Source organism: Penicillium manginii (assembly GCF_028828005.1).
Source record: "Penicillium manginii strain IBT 31320 chromosome Unknown utg000002l:1.0-5564898.0:1.0-5567710.0, whole genome shotgun sequence".
Classification (NCBI taxonomy): domain Eukaryota; kingdom Fungi; phylum Ascomycota; class Eurotiomycetes; order Eurotiales; family Aspergillaceae; genus Penicillium; species Penicillium manginii.
In genome coordinates, this window is record NW_026643103.1 from 1,929,217 (window position 1) to 1,953,884 (window position 24,668).

Here is a 24,668-nt window from a genome sequence, read left to right on the forward strand (position 1 = left end):
AAGGCCTAAGCCATATGCGGCGACAATAGAGTGGATGGAGTAGTTGTTGCCGGACATGTTAGTAAAGATACTTTGATAGTCTCGATGATCTTGGCTTTGATTGTATGATTGTTTGGTGTGAAATCTCCATCCATGTAGAATGGTCACTTTATAGACGAATTTTACATAACGTTAGATTGCGGGTCGGCGTAGTACGGGTTATGCGATTGCAAACCCCCGTGAATGAATGAGAATTGAGCTAACAAAATATGCTGGCAGGTTGTTAGCTTTGCTCTCGTATTCCATCTGGAAGTAAACTTGATTGGACGGTGTTGGAATGTAAGGCACCGCCCGAGCGCCGGCATAACGTTATGCTTCGGAAAATCGTTGAAAGACTTTAAGTTGGCTACCAAAAAGCGCTTCATTTTCTAGATGATCGGATTCCAACGTTCAAAACATCATTATCCTATGAATATCTGTTTTATTATTCGAATGCTGTTCCACTGAGACTACAAATGACGTCATATGCGTGCTGACAAACCCGACAAACAGCCTGAGACCAGCTTCACTTCTCAATAACACTTAAGTAACTTCACTATTCTTCAATCGAGTATCTGGACATCTCAAAATGAAGACTGTATTTATGTGAGCTATCCTGTCTTCTTTGGAGCATACAGGTATTGATCAAGCGTGCAGCACCGGCGCCAGCGGGTATATTGGCGGGGATATCTTGTCCGAGCTGGTCGCCAAATACCCCGAACACAGCTACCGAGTACTCGTGCGCAGTCAAGAAAGCGGACAAAAAATACAAAAAATCTATCCCGGCATCACTGTGATTCAAGGAGATCTGGACAATAGCGAACTCCTTACTGGAGAAAGTGCCAGAGCGGACATCATCATCCGTAAGAGCCCCGCCCAAGGAAGCTAGAAGCTTTAACACCGTGTCTCAAACGGAGTCTGTCCCGATAAACCGGTCCCTGGCTAAAAAGATGGATTTTTTTCTCCTTAGATACTGCCAATGCTGCAGACCACCTGCCTGCAGCCCAGGCAATCGCCAAAGGTGCGATCCAGGGTCATACCCCAGACAGACCGGTATACTGGCTGCACACAAGCGGCGCCGGCCTTTTGTCATTCCATGACACCGAGAACAAAATATACGGAGAGCGAAGCGAAAAAATCTATGACGATCTGCGAGATATTCAAGAGATTCTCTCGTTCCCCGACCATGCCTTTCACAAGGTTGTTGACAAGGCAGTCCTCGAGGCAGGCACAGTATCCCCAACCACTCTCAGAACGGCAATAATTGCCCCAACCACTGTCTACGGTATGCCTTTCCCTTCTATTTCTGAATGACGAAGAAACCGATCATCATTCTAAACATCCATTCCAGGCAAAGGAAGAGGACCCTGCTACCAACGAAGCAGACAAGTATACGAAATGTCGAAATTTATTCTTGAACATAATCAGATCCCCATCATCGGCAAGGGCCAAGCAATTGGGTCAAATATTCATGTCCACAGTGTGACATCTCTTTTTATGCATTTTTTCGAGGTTGCCTTGAGGGGAGAAGGCGATGGTACTATCTGGAGTCCTGAGGCCTACTACCTTGTTGAAGAGGGTGAGCATTGCTGGGGCGAATTGGCTCATTCGATTGGTGACATAGCTCTCAAAAAAGGGTTTCTGAAAAGTCAACCAAAGCAGATAGAGCTGGAAATGGAATCCGCCCAGGAATTAGCTGGCTTTGAGGCAACGAGTTGGGCATATAATATGCGTTGTCGTGCGAGTCGGGCTCGTTCACTTCTTGGCTGGCAGCCTTGTGGACGATCCCTCGAAGATGAACTTCCAGGCATTGTTGACGAGGAGTTTGAGCGATTGATAGGGAAATAATTGTAGATTTTATCGTGTTTGGTAAACACATAAGAGCGTCAAGTCTTCCTTCTATCTCTAGACTAATTCTCGTGAGATGCCTTTCATAATCGGGGCCATGGGCTCTTACCGACTGCCAGTAAAAGTCCTATTAGCTACTTTATTGATCAATCAGGTTGCTATTAAAGTAGATATTTTCTGAAACTATATCAAAAATGTATAAAATTCTATTTCAATACCTTCGCCAGTCTTGGCGTCACGTGGTGAGTCCGCGATGCGAAAGCGCGACGATAGCCAATTCACTTCACAAACCACAATGGCTTGGCCCCATCTAGTACGCTCAGGCAGGGTATGAAGACGGTTCATTCAAACCTCGCATGGGCCAATATGCTAACAAAAATCACAAAGTTTCCCGCAAAAAGAAATCTATCCACTGAGTTTCCCGCGCAGACCCGCAGTGCTGCAGACGAGAGTGATATCCATACATTCTGGAAACCCAGCGGCCAGACAGATTTCCTGTCAGTTGCAGAATAATTCTCAAAATAACCCCCCTACGTCAATTCCATTCCACTTTACCAGCCATGGCGAACACAGTCTCGGAACTCAAGCAGACCCTCACCCCTGCACTCCTCGATGAAGTCCGCGACTTCTGGTTCTCTCATTTCCCCAACGAGGATGCATTGATTCTCCCGGGTATGAACGAAATGATGAAATGGTTCAAGAAAGATGAAGAATTCGACAATGCCTGCGTGTAAGTCTCCAAGCCTCATCCTGTAACCTCGACACCGCTGACAAATGCTCTCACAGTGCGCAATTCCAGCCAGCCCTGGAGTCAATTCTCGCCTCCGGTGCATCCGCAACGGATATTCTTGATTCTTTTGACTCAAAATCACCATTAACCTGGCTCAGTTTGATAATCTTGCTGGACCAAGTACCCCGAAACTGCTACCGCGGCGACAAGTCGAAGCTAGTCTTCGAGCGATTCGACCCACTCGCGCAGGAGATTGCACTGCGTGGCATCGAATCGGGTGTGCCAACTTTGTCTTCGCATATGAGATATCGCCTCGCATATCGATTCTGGTTCCATCTTCCCCTGATGCATTCAGAGAGTCTTGCTATTCATGAACAGGCTATCAAGGTACATGAGGATACTGCGAAGGACATGGAGGATCTCTTGCAGCGGGATATCGCAACGCTTGACGAAGATGAGAAAATGTGCTACAATTTTCTCTCCGGTCAGAAGGATGCTCTTTCAGGATATCTCAGTAACGGCTTAGACTTTGAGAAAAGGCATAAGGTTATCATTGAGCGATTTGGGCGGTATCCCCATCGAAACTCAGCAATGGGGAGGGAGCCAACTAAGGAAGAGATTGACTACCTGGAGAATGGAGGAGAAACCTTTGGGTGATCGGCGTGGATCGGGTGTACCTTAAATGTACAATTAAACATCTATATTACTCTAAAATGTAGCCAATAGAAAATGCTTGACACCGAATCTGCATGTACAGAGTAAACCAATAAACTGACTGCTATTATCTTGATGGACTACCCCGGTCGGTGCCAGAAGTAGAACCGATGCTCCGAACCCCCGCAAAGCCACCCCCAACTCGCCCCTAATTGCCGATCTCCTCGTCTCCATCACCAATGGGATCATCTTGCACTTTGATCTACTACGCCCAGGTCCCTTTTATCTCGGCTATGGTTATCTTCCATTGTCCGAGCTAATTCGTGGAGCGGACGCAGCGGAATCGAGTCCGACACTGTATTGATAAGGAGAGTATCCCCCCATGGGCGCAATGGGATCCCATCAATTCCAGAGATAACGCCATCACATCAACCGGACCGGAACCTACCCGACCCCAACTCTCCAATTCTCCAATACTTGGCTGTCTTGGTCCTTTTCAATTGACCTCCTCCTCTCTTGCAACTTACTCGAGCGAGACCTGCTCTACCAATCTGCAGGTAGCTGCGACCGGAAAGAATACTAGAAAATGGAGACCACCACTCGTCCGGTCCAGAAATCCCTCGGGGCCCTTGGTTCCATCCAGGGTCTCACCATCAGTGCCAATTCTCAAGATCTATGTCACTACTTTGGCGCTGTCCGCTATGCTCTTCCGCCATTGCAGCGCTGGCGACGCGCGCGTCGGCTCTCTGCAACATTTAGGTACGGAACGCCGCAAGCGCCAGGTCAGTGTGATAAGGGCGCTGGCTTGTGTCCACAGCCTGCGTTCGAGCCACTTGTGCCGGAGAATCCAGACGCCTGGACTGAAGATTGCTTCCAGTCCAATATCTGGGTACCAACAGGTTCTCCGCCAAAAGGAGGATGGCCTGTGTTTGTGTTCATCCGTAAGTTAACCCCTTTCATGGCAATAAGATTGAAGCAGGGACATCGCTAATATCTCTCCTGGTTCAGACGGCGGCTGGCTTCAATTTGGCTCACCGAACGGCTTCGATGCGGCCGCTCTTCTAGGTGAGACAGACTTCAAGGCTGTGCTCGTGCTACCCGCCTACCGTGTAAATCTGTTCGGCTTCCTACACTCGTCCGAACTGGCGCAGGACGCCGCCGCGGTTGGCGAGACAGTCGGCAATCACGGCTTCTGGGATCAAAGACTCGCACTCGAGTGGACGAAGGAAAATATCCACCTCTTCGGCGGTAATGCCTCAAATATCACAATCTCGGGCTACTCCGCAGGCGCAAACTCGGTCTTTCACCAACTCGCCTACGACCTCCGCCAGCCGGATGATCAGATCATCGTCCGCCAAGCAATAATGTTCTCCAACTCACCGGCCGTGCAACCAAAGAGGCCAGAAGAAACTCAGACCCAATTCAACCAACTCCTAGAAGCACTATCAATCCCGCAAACCCTCAGCGGGCCTGAGAAACTCGCTCGTCTCCGCGCCCTACCACCCCGGGCCCTCCTTGACGCAACAAAGGCCATCGAGGTGCACCAATTCCGCCCAACAACAGATGGAGGCTTCATCTTGCCTTCCCTCTTCACTTCTCTTGACAATGGCGACTTCGCCGCAAAGCTCGCATCCCGGAATATCCGCCTGATGCTGGGCGAGTGCAGCGAAGAGTCCCATCTGTATGCTATCTGGTTTCCTCCCAAGGCAAATACTCTTTCGGCACTACGGACTCGACTCATCGCCGATTACCCCGAACACATCGTCGACACCGTCCTGCCTTTACATTACCCGACCGGCCAGCTACCCGCGGGATGTAAAAATTGGGACGTGGACGCGTGGGGTCAAATCTATGCCGATATGCAGGTGTATCAGATGCAGCGCGGACTCATCCACGCATTAACCTCGAACAAAGCCGGTGTTGACGCGAGTCATCTGATCTATCGATACCGCATTGAGTTCCTGGCCTCGTGCATGGCGGCCAAAATGCCCGCTGAATGGGGCGTGACGCATTCTTCGGATTACCCGCTTTGGTTCTGGGGCAATGGGGCTGCTTTGACAGAATCTGAGAAGAAAGTTACTCACAATGCGTTTATTGGGCCATTGGCGCGATTCGTGCAGAATGAGAGACAGACTGATTTTGGATGGGGGACTAGTGGGTTCGGTGTGCGAACGATGAGGGCGGATGGAAGGGTGGAAATCACTCGCGATTCGCGGTGGGAGGAGGGTGTTAGGGTTTGGAAAGCTGTTAGGGCGGCGGATTTGGGGCAGGCGAAGCCGAAGTTGTAAGTTTAGATGAATGCGGTGCGATGTAAATAGATCAAATTCGCGCTCCTTCGCATAGCGATCATTTTATCATGCTATAGGTAATATATTCTTATATAAATTTTGGATCTACATCGTCATCATGCCTGTATCCGCATCGGGTAAGTACCGGTACCTGCTAACTAGTCTATACAATATAGCATGGTCAATAAACTACCAGTATATCAACTTAATCTGCCATCGGACCTTCCTCGTAGCCCAAGTTACCTCAACATTGGAAGTTACGTCCCAGCAAGCCCAAAACTTGGAAACATAACACTGTCCGCCTCGAGGTTCTTCGTACTTTTCCTGGCCACCTTGCCTAAACACTTCTCATGGTTGCCCCGGGGAAAGTGAATCGTCGAGCTTTCTTGTCAAAATTGCGAACGGCAAATGGAACAAATAGCCCGCAGACAACAACAAATGCTTTTGCAGCAACGCCATCTATCCTCCCCTGCTCCGACGGGGATTACTCGATCAAGAATATTCAAATCCAATCTCGTACGCTAGCAGACCATCTAGTTGAGAGTTTGGAATTACAAGCTTGCAGGGAAGCTTTTGGACCAGGTGTCGACCCACGCCCTCGACTCAGACATCTCGTTCTCGTACCTAGTCTTCTGCCGTCGATGCCAGGAGATGGCAAGTCTCATCACTATCAATCGCAGAAAAACCCGTTGCCAAGCTGAGGGGGAGGAGGAGGCCGCGGAAATCCCAAGGACAAGGAAAATTACCCCTGACGTTGCCTCTCGTTCCCAGATAGATCACGCTGAGCGAATTGCTCTCTTCCGAGGTTGAGAGAGGGCTAGGGCTCAATTTGCAGGAACAACTTGAAGGACTGGGTGTTATATATACTAGTACCACCGCCACCACAACCAGGACTCGATGTCCTGAAGGCATACGCCCCCGCTGTTACACTGGCAGTTACTGCGGTCGTGACTGTGCTCTCCGCAATATGCTCCGAGCCAGACTGCTTTAAGTTGCCTTGGTCGAGGAATTGGGCCATAAATACAAGCAACTTCTGCCCGGTGCAGCATCGAGCACCTCACTATCGGACTCTGATATTTTGCTGGAGGTCGCCACCAACCAGACCAAGTCAAGACGCAAATTTCCATGACTAAGGTGTATTGTTGGATGATCCTGGACCGCCACTTTCTAATTAGATGAGCCGAGAACTCCAATAGGAAAACAAAAATCCGGAGTCTCGAGTTTGATCAATCTGCGTTTAAGAAGGAAGTTTATACTACGTTGTCGATGAGCATTTTCACTTCCACTTTAAGAGTTTCGACCCCAGTCTCGCCAGCGATTCCGGGCGTTACGAGAGGACTCCGGGTAACTCGTCTGACCAAGAGAGCAATGAACTGTAAAAGATTGACGAAGACTGTTTCATTCTTCAAGTTTCGATTGACGCAAATGGCTCCTCGCTGTGCACAATCCCAACTGTCATTTCGCACAGATTCAAAGAATCGGAACATGGTACACGGTACCTCAAGTTCACAAATATTTCTCCACAAGTCGCAAAATAATATCAAAGCTGCCCATTTTGTACCCAACTCTATATCATCGAAGGCAGATTCCCACCTGTTCGGCGTCAGCGATGAAGTTCTTCGTGGCTCCCTGCCCCCAACCCTGTAGTTGTTTTCCCCGCTACCCCCAATGATGCTCCTGGCCCTAGTCATTGGCTTTAACCCGGGAGAAAGTGTGGCTACTGTGGCTCAATTCAGCATAAGACCCGTGACTGCGCTACAGGCTTCAAATCCCTGACTCGGGTTGGGAATCACACTAACGGAAAAGTTGGAATCGAAAGAATAGTCAGTTAATCCAATTTGACTCACAATACACTTTACTAACAATTGGCTAGGTCAAAACTACCGATATAGCCCCACTGCCCCTATTGTTCCTCCCCCCCGGCCTCGATACCCCCAACCCTGCACCCATCGAACATATCGTCAGCTTATTAATTCTCTCGAAACTATGCATGAACCGTTACAGGGGAGCATCGAGATGTTCATGCAGAACATGATGGTGATGCAACAGGCAACCCTGGATCGGATGGCTGAGATGGTGCCCCCCCCCACAAAGTAACGATGATCATGAGTAGTTTCTAATTTTTCTTTTGTATTTTCATCTTCACTACCAAGACAAATTTCAACATTATTATTGAATTTACTTCTCCACTAGTAACTCTAGACTGTAATCAATTGACAAATGCATACAGTATATTCCACCTTTAATGTTGTTCCCGCAATGGTAACAATTTTCTCTTTGGGGCCAAGTAAATGACTGCCTCATACAAATCAGTCAGCGTCGGTACCTTTGGTGGATCCTATATGAAACTGAAGGTCAGTCTTGCCGCATCATACAACTCATTCAGAGTACCTCTTGGCATATCGATCGTCACTGAAGTTCAAGTTGTGCTGGAATTCAACAAACCCTGCCGGTTTCAATCGAAATTCGATCGTTGAACTTCTGAGACACGAAATTATTTCTTAGACTTCCTATCATAACTCTGTGGTATGCAATTCAGAAAAATAGGGAAAGATGGCAAATTTGGATACAAATACGGCGGAATGGCTGGTCAGAGACTACACCCAGACTTCAAAATGAAGCTTCTCTTGAAAGGAGGTGGTGGTGCTATTAAGGGAGTTATTGTGATAAATTGGCGTGTTTGGATGCACAGAACTAATGTTGCCGGCACGGCGGATGTTTGGAGACTCAATCAAAACGGCCGACTCATTATTGTCGAGGCTTACGCGTTGGAAATGGGCTAAAGAAAACACCTACACATGTCAAACACGCAGCTACACGCGATCGCAAGCTTCCTGGAGTGTACCTAGCTAGAACAAATACAGCTTAGTATCGGTACATATCTCTCTTTATAATCCATCATGTAAAACAAAGTACCGGTACATAAACTCAATTTGCCATCGAGCTTTCCCCGCATTCCGCGAGTTACGTCAAGCTACAGGGAGCCCATCCAGCACAACGAATAGCACCGAGGCGATGTACCTAACCTGCTGATCTGAATCTCGGATTAATTCCAGACTACGGATCCAGCCAATAATGGAGTACGTATTAGGGGATCCAGTTATGAGTCGACCGTATCGGGAGCCTGGCCTAGGAGCTCGATCGACTAATCACAGAGCTGCCATAACGGATAATGATGGGGTCGTTTGTTCAAGTCCACTACTGTTACTGGAAAGAGAGCATTCTGCCAATCATCGAGCTCGCTAACTGAAGAACAAAAGTCCGGGTAACACGCGACCCTTGAATGAGACGCCATTTATAAGCCTGCCCTCCCCCTCTCAAATCCTACCTTAACCTGCTGAAAACATTCTCTTCATTTTATCACAAACCTAAGCCCGGTATGTATTTTTCTTTTTGATATCAATAAATTGGATGTCATCTTGATTTGTCCCCATTGCCTATTACCCACACCGCACCCTTTCTTGATATCCGCCTCGTCATCACGGATGTACCCGCATACCAAACCCTTCCCATGACGTCTTCGACTCGTCTACTCTACCCTACCCATTCTATCTTCCTCCATTGAAAATACAAAGCACCCCCATATCCCAGCTTACACTAACACCATCTAAGAAATATACAACTATCCAACCCTTTAATACATACACCATGACCGACGATACCCGCCGCCACTGGCACGGAACATCCGGCAATCGCCACGAACACCACAACGCCTGGGTCGCTGGCGGAGCAAAAGGCCCCGCCGGACGCGCTCCCTGGGCCCTAACCCCCGAAATGACGAGCAATCTAAATGCCAGACGTGTAAGCTTAAGCTCCTTGAAGTTTCCTTCCCTCGTCTCCGGGAAGATCTATACCCGGCCCTAAACTAGTCAAACCTGGGGAAACTACCCCACCCTACCCTACCCTACACCCCACCAACTAGTTATACCTACACTGGACAGCATGAACCACCTCCAACGTGAACTTGAACATACCTTGGTATAATATTAACAATCCAACAGGAATCAACCGGCTCCACAACATCCAACAGCTCCGCTACCGCCGACACAGCCGCCCACACGCAGAACCAAGCCCAAAGCCCACCAACAGTCAGCGAGCGCCGACGCTCAAGCGCATCCGGCGGCCCGGGCCTATTCTCCAATCTGCAGAACCAGAAGCGCGAGGGCGGCGGTTCTGACATGGCGGGCAGACGGGCGAGTTGGAATGAGCAGTCTGCCAAGGGGGGCGTGTTTTCGAAACTCTGGCAGGATTATACGAGGGGTTCGTAGTGCCCAGGTGGGATGGGGTTTCTTTCTTTTCTTGTATTGTGATTATGGTTTTTTTCTCTTATCAATTTGATTTGATTCTAGTGGACTCGATTGTTCCAAGGTTCATGTATTTTGGAGTTTGATATCGCGCTGGGGTCGGAAGTAAGTTGCTAAGCTTTTGGTCCTACATGATCGATCCAGCCTACTCCATACTCGACATTAAACTGCACCATTCACTACGAAGTAATGAAAACAGTAGGATACATCTATCCAATCTACCACCCAGACTATATTGAAAGTTCTTCATTCAAGATCGGGTAAATTCGTAAAATAAAAAAACGCAAAAGCCAACAGCAAGCCAAAGCCAAAGCCAAATCCCAGTGGGAGCAAACGCTATCGTTCGTATCGTGCAAAAACCAAGACACGTCTTATACACAAAAGAAAAACAAGTAATTAAAAAAAGCAAATCCTTTTTTAAAAGTCCGTATTAACCTATGCCTTGCTGATCTTGCAGACCAGGTCTTGGCTGTCGACTGAGTCGCCCTCCTTGACTTGAAGGCTGGAGACCTTTCCGCTGTGGGGAGCAGAGATGACCATTTCCTAGGGGAAGAGTAAGTAAATGATTCGCGGGTAAATTATTAGATGGAAGGGCTGGTTGATAACTTACCATCTTCATGGCGCTCAGCACCGCAATGGGGTCACCCTTCTTCACCTCGTGGCCGTCGTGGACACGGATCTCGACAACAACACCGCTCATGGGAGCACCAACCTGGCTGCTGTCGGCAGCGTCGGCCTTAGGGCGGGCAATGTTGTCGACGGAAGCCTTCTGGTCGTCGACACTGACCTGGCGGACTTCACCGTTGACCTCGTAGAAGACCTCACGCTGACCGGTCTGCTCGGAGAGAGGACCGATGGCAAGTAGCTTCAGGATCAGCACCTTACCCTTCTCCAGCTCGACGTGGAACTCCTCGCCGATCTCGGGACGGGCCAGGAAGAAGCGGGTAGGCAGGACCGACAGATCACCAAACTTGGACACGAACTTGCGGTAGTCCTCGAAGACCTTGGGGTACATGGCGTAACTGGCAACGTCGCACTCGGTAGCGGCACCGAACTTCTCGCGGATATCGTTCTTGATCTTGACCAGGTCCAGAGGGTCCAGGTACAGACCAGGGCGCTTGTCCAGCTTGCGGCGGTTGCGCAGGGCGTTGGAACGCAGGGGCTCGGGGAAGCCACCGAAGGGCTGACCCATCAGACCCTCTAGGAACTCCAGGACGGAGCCGGGGAAGTCCAGCTCGGCGGCGCGGGCAACAACGTCCTCTGCAGTCAGCTTGTTGGACACGATGAACTGGGCCAGGTCACCGACGACCTTGGAAGTAGGAGTGACCTTGACGATGTCACCAAGGAGGTCGTTGGCGACCTCGTAGGCCTTCTTGGTCTCGGCCCACTGCTGGCCCAGGCCCAACTGGCTAGCCTGGAAGATCAGGTTGGTCAATTGGCCACCGGGGATCTCGTGCTCGTAGACCTCGGGGTCGGGTCCAGTGAGACCAGCCTCGAAGGGAGAGTAGAGGAGACGGAGCTGAGCCCAGTAGGCGTCCAGAGCGCGAACCTGGCTAATGTCCAGGTTGGGGTCCTGCTCAGTGCCGCTAAGGGAGGCCAAAATGGCTCCGATGCTAGGCTGAGAGGTCATACCGGACAGACTGTCGGTGGCAGCATCGACGGCATCAGCACCAGCCTGGGCGCAAGCAATCATCGAAGCAACACCGGTACCGGCGGAGTCGTGGGTGTGAACGTGGATGGGGAGGTCGGGGTAACGCTCGCGGAGAGCACCGATCAGCAGACGGGCAGCCTGGGGCTTCAGGACACCAGCCATATCCTTGATGCCGAGGACATGAGTGCCCAGCTTGACAATACGATCAGCCAGGGCGAGGTAGTACTCCAAGTTATACTTCTTGGCGGGGTTCAGCATGTCGCCACTGTAGCAGATGGTGGCCTCGACCACACCGCCGGCCTCCTGGACGGCCTTGATACCAACCTCGAGCTGGTCAACATCGTTGAGGGCATCGAAGACACGGAAGATATCAACACCGTACTTCTTGGCCTGCTTACAGAAGTGGTAGATGGCGTTGTCGGGAAGGGAGGAGTAGGCAACACCGTTGGCGCCGCGCAGCAGCATCTGGAAGGGGATGTTGGGAACAGCCTTGCGGAGCTTACGGAGACGGTCCCAGGGGTCCTCGTAGAGGAAGCGCATGGCGACGTCGAAGGTGGCACCACCCCAGCACTCCAGGGAGTAGGCGTTTTGCAGAGCGTGGCTGGTCTCGTGGGCAATGTTGAGCATGTCAATGGTACGCACGCGAGTGGCGAGCAGAGACTGGTGGGCATCACGCCAGGTGGTGTCCATGATCAAGCAGCCCTTGTTGGCGCGCACTGCCTTGGCAAAAGCAGCAGGGCCCTGGGCGTCCAAGATCTGCTTCCAACCCTGCTGGCAGGGGACGGAAACATCGATGGGGTTGCCAGCGGTGTCCTTGAGGATGGGCTTGATGATGTCACCCTTGAACTTGGGCTCACCGATTTGGCCCTTGATGCTGCTACCGTTGACAGCAACATCACCCAGGTAAGCGAGTAGCTTCTGGGCACGGTTCTGAGAGCCAACCAGGGCGAACAGCTCGGGGGTATCATCGATGAAGGTAGTCCAGCAGGTTCCGTCGATGAAGGTGTTGTGGCTCAGCAGAGAAGCAAGGAAGGGGATGTTGGTCTTGACACCACGGATACGGAACTCAACCAGGGCACGCAGCATCTTGCGGCGGACAATCTCGTAGGTCGATCCACGGCAAGTACACTTGACCAGCATAGAGTCGTAGTGGGGGGTGATGATGGCACCGGCAAAACCGTTACCACCGTCCAGACGAACACCGTTACCACCAGCAGAACGGTAGACCTCGATCTTACCGGTATCGGGGGAGAAGCCCTTGGCGGGATCCTCGGTAGTGATACGACACTGGATGGCGAAACCGCGAGTGGAGATGCGGTCCTGAGTCAGACCCAGCTGCTCAAGAGTGGCACCAGCGGCGATCTGAATCTGGGCAGCGACGATATCGATACCAGTGATCTCCTCAGTGATAGTGTGCTCAACCTGGATACGAGGGTTGATCTCAATGAAGTAGTAGCGGTTCTGTTGGTCGACCAGGAACTCGGCGGTACCGGCGTTGCGGTACTTGACGGACTTGGCCAGTCGAACGGCATCAGCCAGGATCTTGTCGCGGACATCGACGGGGAGGTCCTTGGCGGGAGCAATCTCGACGACCTTCTGGTGACGACGCTGGACGGAGCAGTCACGCTCGAACAGGTGGACAACGTTGCCCTGGTTGTCACCGAGCAGCTGGACCTCAATGTGCTTGGGCTTGTCGAGGAAGCGCTCGACGAAGACAGTACCGTTGCCGAAGGCGGACTTGGCCTCGGAGGTGGCACGCTCAAAGGCATCACGCAGGGAAGCTTGGTCGCGGACTACACGCATACCACGGCCACCACCACCGAAGGCAGCCTTGATGATAATGGGGAAGCCATACTCATCAGTGAAGGACTTGACTTCGTCGTAGTGCTCAACGGGGCCCTCAGTACCGGGGACAACCGGGACGTTGCACTTGATAGCGAGGCGACGAGCAGAAACCTTGTCACCAAGAGCGTCAATGGTGTCTGGGGTCGGGCCCACGAAAACAATACCGGCCTTTTCGACATTGCGGGCGAACCCGGCATTCTCCGATAGGAAACCGTAGCCGGGGTGAATGAGGTGCACACCGTGCTCCTGGGCGATCTTAATGATCTCGTCACCAGCCAGATAGGCACCGACGGGGGTATATTGACCACGCTTTCCGATCATGTAAGCCTCATCAGCCTTCTGACGGTGCATACCCAGACGGTCCTCGTGGGAGTAGACGGCGACAGTCTGTAGGGACAGCTCGTGGGCTGTACGGAAGATACGGATGGGGATTTCACCACGGTTGGCAACCAGGATCTTCTGGAAATGCATGATGGTGGAATTGGCACGAAGACGACGGTGGACGGAGTCCTGGTGGTGCTCCGTGTGGTCATCGACGAACTCGATGGCATCCTCGTTGTTGGCGGCCATGATGGGAGAGAGGGAGGGGTAATTTACAAGCTGGGGTGGTGTTAGTTATTGCATTTCCGGGGGCAGTTCAAAAGGGGGATCTCAATGCATCTCATGTCCGTAGATGCATCTCAATGCGATTTCTCCATTGCAATGGCTAGTAATGAAGCCATTGCAATGCGAATGGAAATAGTGGGGTGACTCACAAGCTAGATAAGAAGCTCCGGATCTGAATCCAGGCCGATTTCGGCAAAGCAGCTGTACTGACACTGAAGCAGACAATCAGACAAGGTTCAAGGATTGGACAGTAGGGAGAAAAAAAGGGTGTAGAGGGATGGATGAAAAAGAAAAAAAAAGATGGGTGGCAGGGAAGGAGGGGAGCTGATAAAGGGTAAGGAAGCGATCACGGGCCAGGGAGATCTGCGTCCGGGGCAAAATGAGGTAACAAGTACAGTCACTTTCTCCAGTCCCACACTCAGCACTCCTCCCCCACTCTAACACTCTCTTCTTCTACTGATTTCACCTACCTCCACAGTTCACCGGTACACCGACGTCTTCCAAGAGGTGATCTTCGGTCAAGAATTAGTCCAAATGGCTTTTTCTTTTTCATCTCGTGAACAATTACGGGGCTACTCCTATTTATCTCTTCTCCTTCATTGACGCATTAACTTCCTTCCTCCCCCCCCCCTCTGCAGTTTACCAGCGGGTCCCTCCTCAAGTCGGCGACAACTCCCCCGATGATCTCATCGCCGATTCTCTCCTTCAGATCGGGTGGATTAGGTACACCTCCCAGCCCTGGGGAAAATCTACCTCGGGTCCTCGGGCCCATGCCACACATTCTAGCCCATCAATCCATTCCTTAATCCTGTCAAGAACGGATAGCGACGGGAAACCAATTCGCAATTCCGGGGCAGACTCGGAGAACTCTCGTTGATGATTCTCAGATGTTCTTAGAAACCGCCACCCCCACCAATCAAGACTCATGAATTCCCACGATTTCCTTCCCACCTCCCCCCGTCGTTCCTGAAACGCGTTCACCTCGGGGAAAGTCATTCCGGGAGCACTCTCCTTTCTCAATTTCGTTTCTTCCCCCCCCTCTGACTATTCTCGCCTACCCCTTCCTGGATCTTCTGGATTTTCTTGCCCCGTCGAGAACGAACGGTCCCGCAACCCGAGTTGGTCATGTGTACTGATCCCTAGAGGAAAGGATCTCCTTTCTCGCTCCGAGGACGGGACCTTCGGTGTATCCTTCCGATGAGGACCGTCTTGGCCAGTTTGCCTTGCTTAGGGTCGTGCTCGTTTCGGTTCATTATCATATTGTATTATCTTAAATTTTCCCCCTTGGCGCGGTGGTGATCTCCCGCCGCAGTATGACAGGTACTACATCAATTTCACCGCGCCGCTCGCGGTAGAGCGGCCAAGAGGCCAAGCCAGCGATCTGAAGTTGAAAACCCCTAGGACGATGTAGAGCCAAGATACCCATATAGAATTGTGCAACAATAGCTCAATCTCGGCAATGGTCCAAGGGGGTTCTTGGCTCTACAGTATACCGAGCACATCTGCATCATGTGCAAAGTCAAAGCGCCCAGGCCATTTCCTTACCATCCACAGTCCACAGTGTGTCGGAAGGTCGACCGATAAGCTCCAATTCCACCATGTCCGGAGTGACTACACACTACTCCGGACTCACACCCAATAGTCAATATCATTCCGAAATGCCATTTCATCGAGATCAATCCACTGCCAATCCAATGCCAATCCAATAGACAGGTCTGATATCCCATTTGAATGGTGATGATCCCGCCATCTCTTCACGTCTTATCTCCCAACGTCATCCCACGTGCAGAGTCAAAGGCCAACCACTGTGCACTCGCCGATTGTCATTGCATCAGCACATACCTATCTATGTACAGTTCAGTATGTACTGTACTCCGTACAGCTACACAGCAACCACCCCCAACGACGCAAGGCTCCAAAAATGGAAAAAGTCACTGCCACAATCTTAACCCGCCCCTCATTCCTCCCCATCTCTAGACTCCCCTCACCCCTCTCACCCACATATCCCCCCATACTAGTATCTCCCAGTGGCGCAACCCAGTCCAGGCCCCCAGAAATAAAAATAAATTTTTGATTTTTTTTGTACCTTTCTAGAAAAGAAAAAAAAAAAAGCACTCGCTCTATAGAATGACCGATCAAGATCCACATTCAGGCGAGGCACGATAGTAAGACCAGACCTTACAAGCACCCATGCTTCTCCACGGGGTAAATCATTCCCCGGAAAGCCTTTTCAAACACCATACTCCGTACCAGACCTGCTCTACTCACTCTACTCAGCTCTACCCTGCTAACCTCCGGCCCGGACGGAGCCCAGCGCAAGCGGCTGCACTCGGCACGAACTACTCGAACAGACAAGCAACCTCCAAGTTCTAGGATAACCCAGGTAGCGGAAAAGCGGCCGACTTCTCTCCCCGCCGGGCAATTTCCTCCGCCGGAGTCCACATTGTCCTGTCCCTGGAAGTATGCCAAAGCCAAAGCCCGCCAAGTGTAGTGCTAGAATACCTTGTACGCATGTATAATCTATCCTTTTGTCCGACCGTATGCTAGGTGTGGTGTAGTGTGGTGTAGTGTGGTGAGCATGCGCACCTAACTGTATCGATTCCGCCTTGTTGATATCTGCAGCGCCGTCTAGCTCGAGCCTGTCTCCGCTTTCTTGGAATTAGGCGATCCTATCTCTACACTGCCCAGCCCCAGCCCAGCCCGGCCAGGCAATCTCAGATCTGCAATTGCGTCGCATCTGCATCTGAAACCCGCCCAGTGGAGCGGACTCCTTGCTCCACGGAGCTATTTGAGGAGATCACGATAGTTACGAATGGAGGACCTTGGCGCGCTTGGCGCTCTGGTTTTCTCTGCAGTCGATCATAAACACTTGGCGGGCGCAAAAACGGGTCGTACAGTCGCTAGTTTGGAAATTGGAATGCTGTGGACTTACTTGGTCATGTGCCATCGGTGTGGCCGCCAAGGTTCTTGGAGATGGTCCATCTATACTCCGTACAGGTGGTCTAATCACTAGTACAGAGTACCTAGTCAGTGGCGATGCTACGGAGTAAGATGTAATCAAGATAGATGCATGCAGCTATCGAATAGTTGGCCGGCCTGGAGCATTCTATGGGATGGAAGTCCTACACCTAGAAGGAAGGTCTTATCGGGGCTTTTACCCAGCATGACAGGATTCAGAACGTCAAAAATACAATTGGATAATAGAGAGAAAATGGATAAGGATAATAGAGAGAAAATGGATAAAGATAAGAGAGAAAGGGAGGGGGTGAAAAAAAAGAAATGAAAGAAGCAAAAAGATAGAAAAGACAACAAAATTAACAGGCCGTCAGGGAATAGAATCTCCCTTCGATGATATGACATGACAACCATCCATCCAGCCTTAGCTCGGCTCGGCACATCCATGCCAATCCATCCCTTCCCCGGTCTTCATGTCTTTTTGCTCGCACCAAAGAGGTCATCACTTCGCTTTATGTTACACATGATCAAGAAAACAAAAGAAGATAATAAAAAAGGGGGGAAAGAGAGAACTCAGGGGGGTTAACCGGGTCTCTCTTTCTCTAAAACGCGCGATATCCCGTAGCTTGCGGGGTGATCCCGTTGGCTTGTCCGTATGGCATGGGGCTGGCCGGGGCCGGACCGCCGGGGCCCTGGGTCAGCATCAGCCGAGAACCACCCAGGATCGGGGTGTTGTCCTGCTCGGTTGTGTGGGTTGTCTCGCGGGACTTGCGCTCCTCGTTGTCCTTCTTTAGTGTCTCGATCGCACGGGTCTGCTCGCAGAGGAAGTTGATCATAAACGGCATTGTGAAGTCGTGCAGGCCCTTGCGCCATGAGATCTCCATGATCACGTCAGGGCGGATGAGATCGTAGCAGGCATACAGCATGCCAACATAGCACTCGCGGCTGCCAATATCGACGAACTATAAGGTCAATTAGTTTTATGCTTTATGAAAGATAAGTAGGAGGCTGGAAAGGGAACATACGTAGCGAAGGAGCTCCTCCACAATCTCTGACTTGGCGGAGATGGCTGCGGTCTCAATGGCATCCTTGTATAGCCTATCTTGCTTGGACAAGGCAATAGACTTCTCCCAACGCTTGTTGTTACGGTAGATACTGGCTGCAATCTGGCGGAAGAAAATCAGGTCGTGCTTCTCCAGGCGCACAGCCAGTTCAACAGCATCGAAGTTGTCGTAGTTGTCAACGGAATCACGGAGAGTCTTGTAGTCCTCCTCCTCGATCAGAATCTCGTTGATGGCATCGTTGACCGCGCGCTTGTTCTGGCTCTGGACGTTGAGCAGGAAGGGCTTGATCAGAGGAATGTTATCGGAAGCCTTGAAGATACGGACGACACGGTTGACGTCGATACGGGCAGTGAGGGCCTGCAGAAGATCGGTGATGAGGAGGGGTTGTTCTTGCAGGTAGAAGGTCAAGGCACGGTAGTAGATCTCCAGGTTGGCAACCTTGACGATAATGTCCTTGAACGAGTGGTGCTCCCAGGCATCGGCCGCACGCTCCATCATGGCCAGGGCGGCGTTGTCAAACTCATCGTAGTGGCAGTACAGGAAGACCAGCTCCGGCCAGAGGTTCGCCTCCTCGCAAGCACGGATCATCTTGGGGGTGTTGAGACGAGTATAGAACAGCTTGAGGTGCTCCATAACACGGTCGGGGTGGTACTTGGACAGAGCAATGCCCAGCTCAGTGAACATGCCCATGTGAGAACGCTCCAAACCAAGACCTGCCTCCAAAACAGAGATCAGCTCATCGAAGTAACCGTTGCGCTCATACTGGCGCACAAGGGCCTGAAGCTCCTCAGCGTGGACAATCAGGTTCAGACCGCAAATCTGGGCCAGACGGAACTCCTTCTTGTCAACGCAGGCCTCGTTGACCTGCTTCCAGACCTTGACACTGTTGGCCTTGCGAGCACACTCAACGGCGGCCTGGTACTCCTCGAGGTGCACCAGAGTGGTTGCCAGCTTAGCCCAGTTGGAGATGCTGGTGAAGAATATCTTGGCAGCCTGGTGGTAACCCTCCTCGTAGGCCTTGTCACCGGAGGTTTCGATGTCAGCGACGTTGGTAGTGCGCAGGAAGTCCTCGAGTTCGGGAAGCTGGTCCAGACGGGCGAAGCAGAAAGCGAGAGCGGTATCGATGGCCGGCTCGCGCAGAGTCTTGCGAGCCATGCGAAGGAATTTGACGAGATCCTCATCCTTTCCGGCGTGGGTGGCAGTTTCGATAACCTCGTTGTAGTTGGAGGGGTCAGCAGCACGGATGTACGACTCAATGGAGTCAGACACACGCAGGCCATCCAGTTGGGCCTTAGCAACCTTGCTCCAGACATCGGGCAGCTCAACACGCTCGGCGAACTCCTGAGCACGGTCAATGCTAACAATGTTCTCAACAAGGACATTGGCAGCAGCCAGGAAGTTGTTGACCTTCTTGTAGATCTCGAAAGCCTCCTCGTACAAACCAACACTAATGCACATCTCAGCGATCTCATCAGCGGAGAACTCATTGAGCTGGTGAATGTAGTCCATGAGACGACTCTTGTCAGCCTTGGCAGCAGTCAGCATCAGGAGGTTCTGCAAGCTGGCGTTGTCGCTAAATGGCGAGGGCTCCAGGATAATCTTCTCAAGAAGCTCAATAAGCTCGCCGGGGAGATCGGCATCAAGGAAGCACTTGACAGCCACGGAAACCTTGTCTGGCTCAGTGGACTCAGGGACAGCAGTGGCAACGACCTGGTCAACAAGCGAACGGCGGTGGACGTTGTTCTCGCTGAGGACAAAGGTCCAGACCTCGGCGTCTGCACGCTCAACGAGGTAGCGGGCCTGGGCACGGTACATGGCGTTCTCGTTAGTAATGCCGATGAGCTCCAGGTCGTTCTGGCCCTTGCGGTAGGCAATGTAGGCCAGGTTGGGGTCACGCTTTTCACAGTACTTTCCGACAGTCAGGGTGTCGTACATGTCGTTCTCCTTCAGGAACTTCTCGGGATCATTGTTGCTATCGATGTAGATCTTGGCGAGGGCGTTGTAGACAGCCTGCTGTTGGTTACCAGTGGCAAGGGTAGCCTCAAGGAAGGGGAGAAGCAACTTGAGACGGTTGCGGCTCTCGACTTCGGTAACAAGCTCATCAATGGGAATGACGGAGGGGTCGACGGTGGACAGCAGATTCTTAATGATGCTCTCCTCGCAGTCGACATCCAAAAGGCCACCAACAACAGCAGGAGCACGAGAGGGGTTCACGCGCTGAACATAGACCTCGATGGACTTGAACTGCTGGTTCTGGTACAGGTAGAGGACAAGATCGTGGATGAAGTTGAAACGGTCACAGACAATGATGAGAGGAAGCTGCTCGGACAGGTGGGCCTCCTTGAGGAAGTTCTTGACCTTCTCGGGGTTGTAGTAGTTGCTCTCACGGCAAATGCGCTCGACCTCGGTGAGCTGGCTCATGGCAGTGGCAGCTTCGATGTACTTGAAGTGGACCTCGCCATCCTCGCTCAGGTTGACGATACTTCCCAGGTAGTAGTAGAGACCCTCGGCGGTACGATACTTCTCGAATAGGTCGATCAGACGGTTGGGTCCGATGAGGTCAGAGAACTTGGTAGCGATCTGAACGACAGCCTGCAGGTTCTGGCGGATGTTGTTCTCGAGCATGGTGTCCATGCAGTCGAGGGTCTGCTCCACAGACAGACGGCCGAAGTAGTTGATCAACCAGTCGGGAGTCAGCTTGTCAGTGCGAACAATGTTGCGCTTGATCACAGCAGGGTCATCGGAGTTCTCCAAGGCGCGCTGGATGAGACCAGCATTCTCGCAAAGTTGAGAGATACGAGCGTGATCATAGTGAGTGAAGATCTCGTTGCCAAGAATAGCGTCGGCAACTTGAGGGGCATTGACAAGGTTCATCTCCAGAAGACGGGTCTGCAGGTGGCCGTGCTCAGGCTTGTTGTCCTTGAGAGCATCGAGGAGGAATGAGGTGGCCTGCTGGATCATGTTCTGGGAGAGGAACACATCCACAACACGGTCAAGATCGACGAGGGCGCCGCTCTCCTCATTGGCGAGCTGGGTAGCGAACTCGGCTCCCTTCTCGGGGTTGACACGGACAATGTGTTGCAGGAGCTGGGTGTAGTCTGGCTGGTAGTTGGCCTCCTTGGAGTATGAAAGAATCCTGTCGAATTGGCCAGTCTCGGCGAGGCCGGCGACGACCTTGTTGGGGATGTTGGCCTGAAGGTAGACGTTCAAGGCCAGAGCCATGTCGTATGGGCGAATGATGTCGCCAAGTTCTTCCGATGACTCCAGCTTATTCTCGCGCATCCACTTTTCCAGCAGGTGCTTGCGGTTCTGCTGCAGGACGGGGCGAACAAGCTCCACACTCTCGTAGCGGTTGAGAGAACCCTTATCCAGAAGCATACCGAAGTACTGAAGAATGACGGACATGTTACCCTCTTGAGGGGCGCTCTTGAAGCGGTTGATGGTCTCGGTAGTACGAAGGAATCCACGAGGAGAGTTCGCAGCGACCTTGGCAGCCTCGGCGAACTGGCCACTGCCGATGAGCTGGTCGAATTGTTGCTGATACAAGTGATCAGCACCAGGAAGGCCCGCACGAGAAGCCAGCTTCACGGCAAGGGAAGACATGGCGGGGTTGTTCATGAGGTATTCGATGATAGTACTCTCGTCGACGCTGACAGACAAAACTTGACCCTTACGGTTGACACCAACCAGGCCCTGTCCGTCGGTATCAGAAGCGGTGGTGAAGATGGTTTCGCTGGAAATCCGGTTCATGAAGATACAAGTACCGGTCTCAAGGTCGTAAAGGTGAATGAATCCATACTTTGTCACTAGGTAGACAACATCGTATTTGGATGATACCTGCATCGCAACGGGGAAGTCATTGACGGCTTCGCTGGGGAAGTACACCTCGACGGCCTTCTTCTGGAATCGTGGGTTGGGTTCTTGGTGGTCGATCTCGGCAATCTGCAGCTTGGCACCGGTCGCGGTACGGACGGCGAATGTAAAGAGGTGGTGGGGTAAAGGAGAGCCCTCAACGTTGATATCGGCGAAGGCAGCGGCGTGGCCCTCAATGAACTGTGAAATACCGCGCTCCTTGGAGTAGAGCTGCATAGATCCGACAACGCGGCCTTGCTGTTGGCTGATACCGACAACAACCATCCATTTCTCTTGCGAGTTGACGCGGTAGTTGATAATTTGGCATCCCTAAGAGGCAAGCAAAAGTCAGCAAGTCATTCAAGTTTCGGCTCAATTTGTCGAGGAGTCAGGGTAGACGTACGGAAAGGTTGGGAAGGCGATCAAACATCTTCACCGGGTTCTCCTGGGAGGCATCATAGACATCCCAGTGGTAAACTGCGGTGTCGGTAACCAAACCCAGTGACTTTTCGCTGAGCCACTTCCAGTAGACAATATCTTCATTCATAACGGCGGACTTGAGCTTCGACTTAACGGCAAGGTCGAAGATCTGGATTGTTCGACCCTGGGCGCGAAGAGCGATAATGTTCTTGTTCCAGTGCATGATCGCACTGTCGGCGTTGATCGGCCGCCGCATCACCTCATTGTTGTTCTTCAGGTCGACGATGATAACCTGGGGCTTGTCGTCCTCCTCGAGCTTTTGGCGAACACAGACATAGTGATCCGATTCGAGAGTCTGTAAAGTGGGGTGTGGTTAGTTGCATGCCTCACTTCCGGACCGCACTTGCCTTTGCATGGAGGAGCACTTACACATGAGGAGAAACCAATGGATTGTTGCTATACATGGCAAAAGAAGTTAGTAGGCTGCTTGTATGATCCGAAGGGCTAGCCGGGCGCGACCGGCGATTCCGCCTCCCAACGGGAGCTCATCGCGAAAGTGACACGGGCAGAGCCCAAGAATCCGAGACATACCGCAATGCCAACATTGGTCAACTGTCAGAGGAGAAAGAGTGTCAGTTCAACAGTTCCTGGGATAATCGAAGCGCGAGGCAAAGAGACGTACATTGACCAGTTCTGTGAACTTGATGGGAAGCGGTGCCATATTTACTTAGGCCGCAGCACGACCTGATCCGCCCAAGTGAACGCCACGCAAGGAAAACCGATCAATGGAATGGAAGAAGAATGGGGAGAAGAAGCTGACGAAAAGAAAGTAAGATGGGAGAGTGAAAAAGGAGGGGTGGTGAATGGGGGAATCTGAAGAGGCGGAAGTGACCTCAGGAGGCCGCTGTTGTCGTTGCTGAGGTGTCGCTTATGGGGGCTGCACGTGACCCAGGGGCAGAGCTGCTTGGCGGATGTGGACACTGCGTCATTCCAGACCCTTCCTAATAATAGTGGGCCAGCAAACAGTGAGTGAGAGTGGAGTGAGAGTCAATTGTGTAAAGGTATGTAGGTATATGTAGGTAGCAAACAGAATTTTGCTCTCAAGATGGAAGTGAGACACTTCTGCCTTATATCCTTGTATTGAAGCCTTCAGGTTTTTGGATTTGACCTGAATACTAGGTAATAGAGTGAGGACTATGTTAGCTAGCGTAGGATAAAGAGTATCTTCAATCGTCTGGGTAGATAAGATAAATCCCTTACTAGTGCTATTCATTATTCATCAACTTCTGTTTTCCTACTGTTCATATCCAACCTTATAGCTTGAAGGATCCCATGGTCGGCCGGCTCGGGAACCCCGGCATCGTAGCCAGTCTATTTAGTTCGGCCCGCACTGGCAGTAGCTCTGGCTGCCTGGGGTATTTTCAACCTTGGAAGTTTTGTAACTGCTTGAAGGTATACTCTGTAATTATTGAATCTCTTTGGGAATAAATTATGATAGGGTATAGCTAATCAATATATTTTGAATATTTCTAACACTTTGGTGCCCAAATTGATTTTCTTACTACTTAAGATATATCTGAAGTAGTATCTGGGTAGTATTAATAACTCAGACAACAACAACTTCATGTTCCAAGATTAATTTTAACAAGACTCGGACGCCCGGGCATCAAATACAAATCATATCCTCAGTCACATTTACTCCAGATTTCCTAGGTACATATTACCCATAAATATAGGCCCACCAGCAGAGTAGGTAGATCACCTAGAAATTGAAATGCACCCCGACTTTGCGGGGCAGGGCAAGAACCGTTTATCCACACGTGCGCCCACCCAGACAACTTGAACCACATGAGATTAACGAGACCAAAGAACCAACCAGTATCCGAGTCCTTAGCCAATAAAATATTTTTATAGAAGCGAGTTCAGCATTGGCAACGTCGCTCACTACTCAATCCGTCATCAATGCCCTGAGAATATTTACCGGGGAACCCACGAAACGACGTAGGGGGCTGAGATAATAATATCGAAATTAGGTCGAGCCATTGCCAACACACACCTGGACAGTCTTATATATCACAAGCACCAAGCCCAGTCTTCGCCTACCAGCCACCAGAATGGGAAAAAAAGCAAAAACAGAAAAGTAAGCTGCGTGGCAAACACAAGATGTGACCCAAGGAGTGTGGCGCCCACCTTGTTTGTCGGCTGCTTTGTTCAAAGCTTTCCCACGCCCCCAGCTCAAATATCCCAATAACTGATTCATGAAAAGAGCCTCTGGGGAAAACCTTACGAGCAAACCCCCTCCTCACTCCGCAGGACGGCCATTCTTCAATTGGCTAAGAAGCACCGAGATACCGATGCCGCCCAGCGGCCTTGCGCTCAAAATGTCAGCCAAGGCCGAAAGGATCTCGGGGTAGAAGTCTGCCCACGCCAAGC

The 24,668-nt window shown here is 51.3% G+C and overlaps 7 protein-coding genes across 7 annotated transcripts; 4 read left to right on the plus strand and 3 right to left on the minus strand.

Moving 5' to 3' along the window:
* Positions 1-607: 607 nt before the first annotated feature.
* On the plus strand, positions 608-1,866 carry N7533_001988 (uncharacterized protein; the record flags this gene model as incomplete). Its single annotated transcript, XM_057098638.1, has 4 exons — positions 608-624; positions 676-881; positions 989-1,303; positions 1,370-1,866. 4 exons carry the CDS (start codon positions 608-610, stop codon positions 1,864-1,866), a joined length of 1,035 nt encoding a protein of 344 aa, XP_056963774.1.
* Positions 1,867-2,426: 560 nt separating this feature from the next.
* Positions 2,427-3,253, plus strand: N7533_001989 (DUF924 family protein; the record flags this gene model as incomplete). Its single annotated transcript, XM_057098639.1, has 2 exons — positions 2,427-2,596; positions 2,653-3,253. The coding sequence occupies 2 exons, from the start codon at positions 2,427-2,429 to the stop codon at positions 3,251-3,253; spliced, it is 771 nt and encodes a 256-aa protein (XP_056963775.1).
* A 583-nt stretch (positions 3,254-3,836) lies between these two features.
* On the plus strand, positions 3,837-5,538 carry N7533_001990 (putative carboxylesterase; the record flags this gene model as incomplete). The annotated part of the gene is made up of 2 exons (XM_057098640.1): positions 3,837-4,191; positions 4,259-5,538. 2 exons carry the CDS (start codon positions 3,837-3,839, stop codon positions 5,536-5,538), a joined length of 1,635 nt encoding a protein of 544 aa, XP_056963776.1.
* A 3,648-nt stretch (positions 5,539-9,186) lies between these two features.
* N7533_001991 (uncharacterized protein) lies at positions 9,187-9,806 on the plus strand (the record flags this gene model as incomplete). Its single annotated transcript, XM_057098641.1, has 2 exons — positions 9,187-9,339; positions 9,540-9,806. The coding sequence occupies 2 exons, from the start codon at positions 9,187-9,189 to the stop codon at positions 9,804-9,806; spliced, it is 420 nt and encodes a 139-aa protein (XP_056963777.1).
* A 471-nt stretch (positions 9,807-10,277) lies between these two features.
* Positions 10,278-13,908, minus strand: N7533_001992 (pyruvate carboxylase; the record flags this gene model as incomplete). Its single annotated transcript, XM_057098642.1, has 2 exons — positions 10,278-10,385; positions 10,453-13,908. 2 exons carry the CDS (start codon positions 13,906-13,908, stop codon positions 10,278-10,280), a joined length of 3,564 nt encoding a protein of 1,187 aa, XP_056963778.1.
* A 2,750-nt stretch (positions 13,909-16,658) lies between these two features.
* N7533_001993 (uncharacterized protein) lies at positions 16,659-16,891 on the minus strand (the record flags this gene model as incomplete). The annotated part of the gene is made up of 2 exons (XM_057098643.1): positions 16,659-16,844; positions 16,877-16,891. 2 exons carry the CDS (start codon positions 16,889-16,891, stop codon positions 16,659-16,661), a joined length of 201 nt encoding a protein of 66 aa, XP_056963779.1.
* A 610-nt stretch (positions 16,892-17,501) lies between these two features.
* On the minus strand, positions 17,502-22,956 carry N7533_001994 (uncharacterized protein; the record flags this gene model as incomplete). The annotated part of the gene is made up of 6 exons (XM_057098644.1): positions 17,502-17,861; positions 17,925-22,145; positions 22,219-22,590; positions 22,665-22,691; positions 22,827-22,847; positions 22,918-22,956. 6 exons carry the CDS (start codon positions 22,954-22,956, stop codon positions 17,502-17,504), a joined length of 5,040 nt encoding a protein of 1,679 aa, XP_056963780.1.
* Between the last annotated feature and the right edge of the window lie 1,712 nt (positions 22,957-24,668).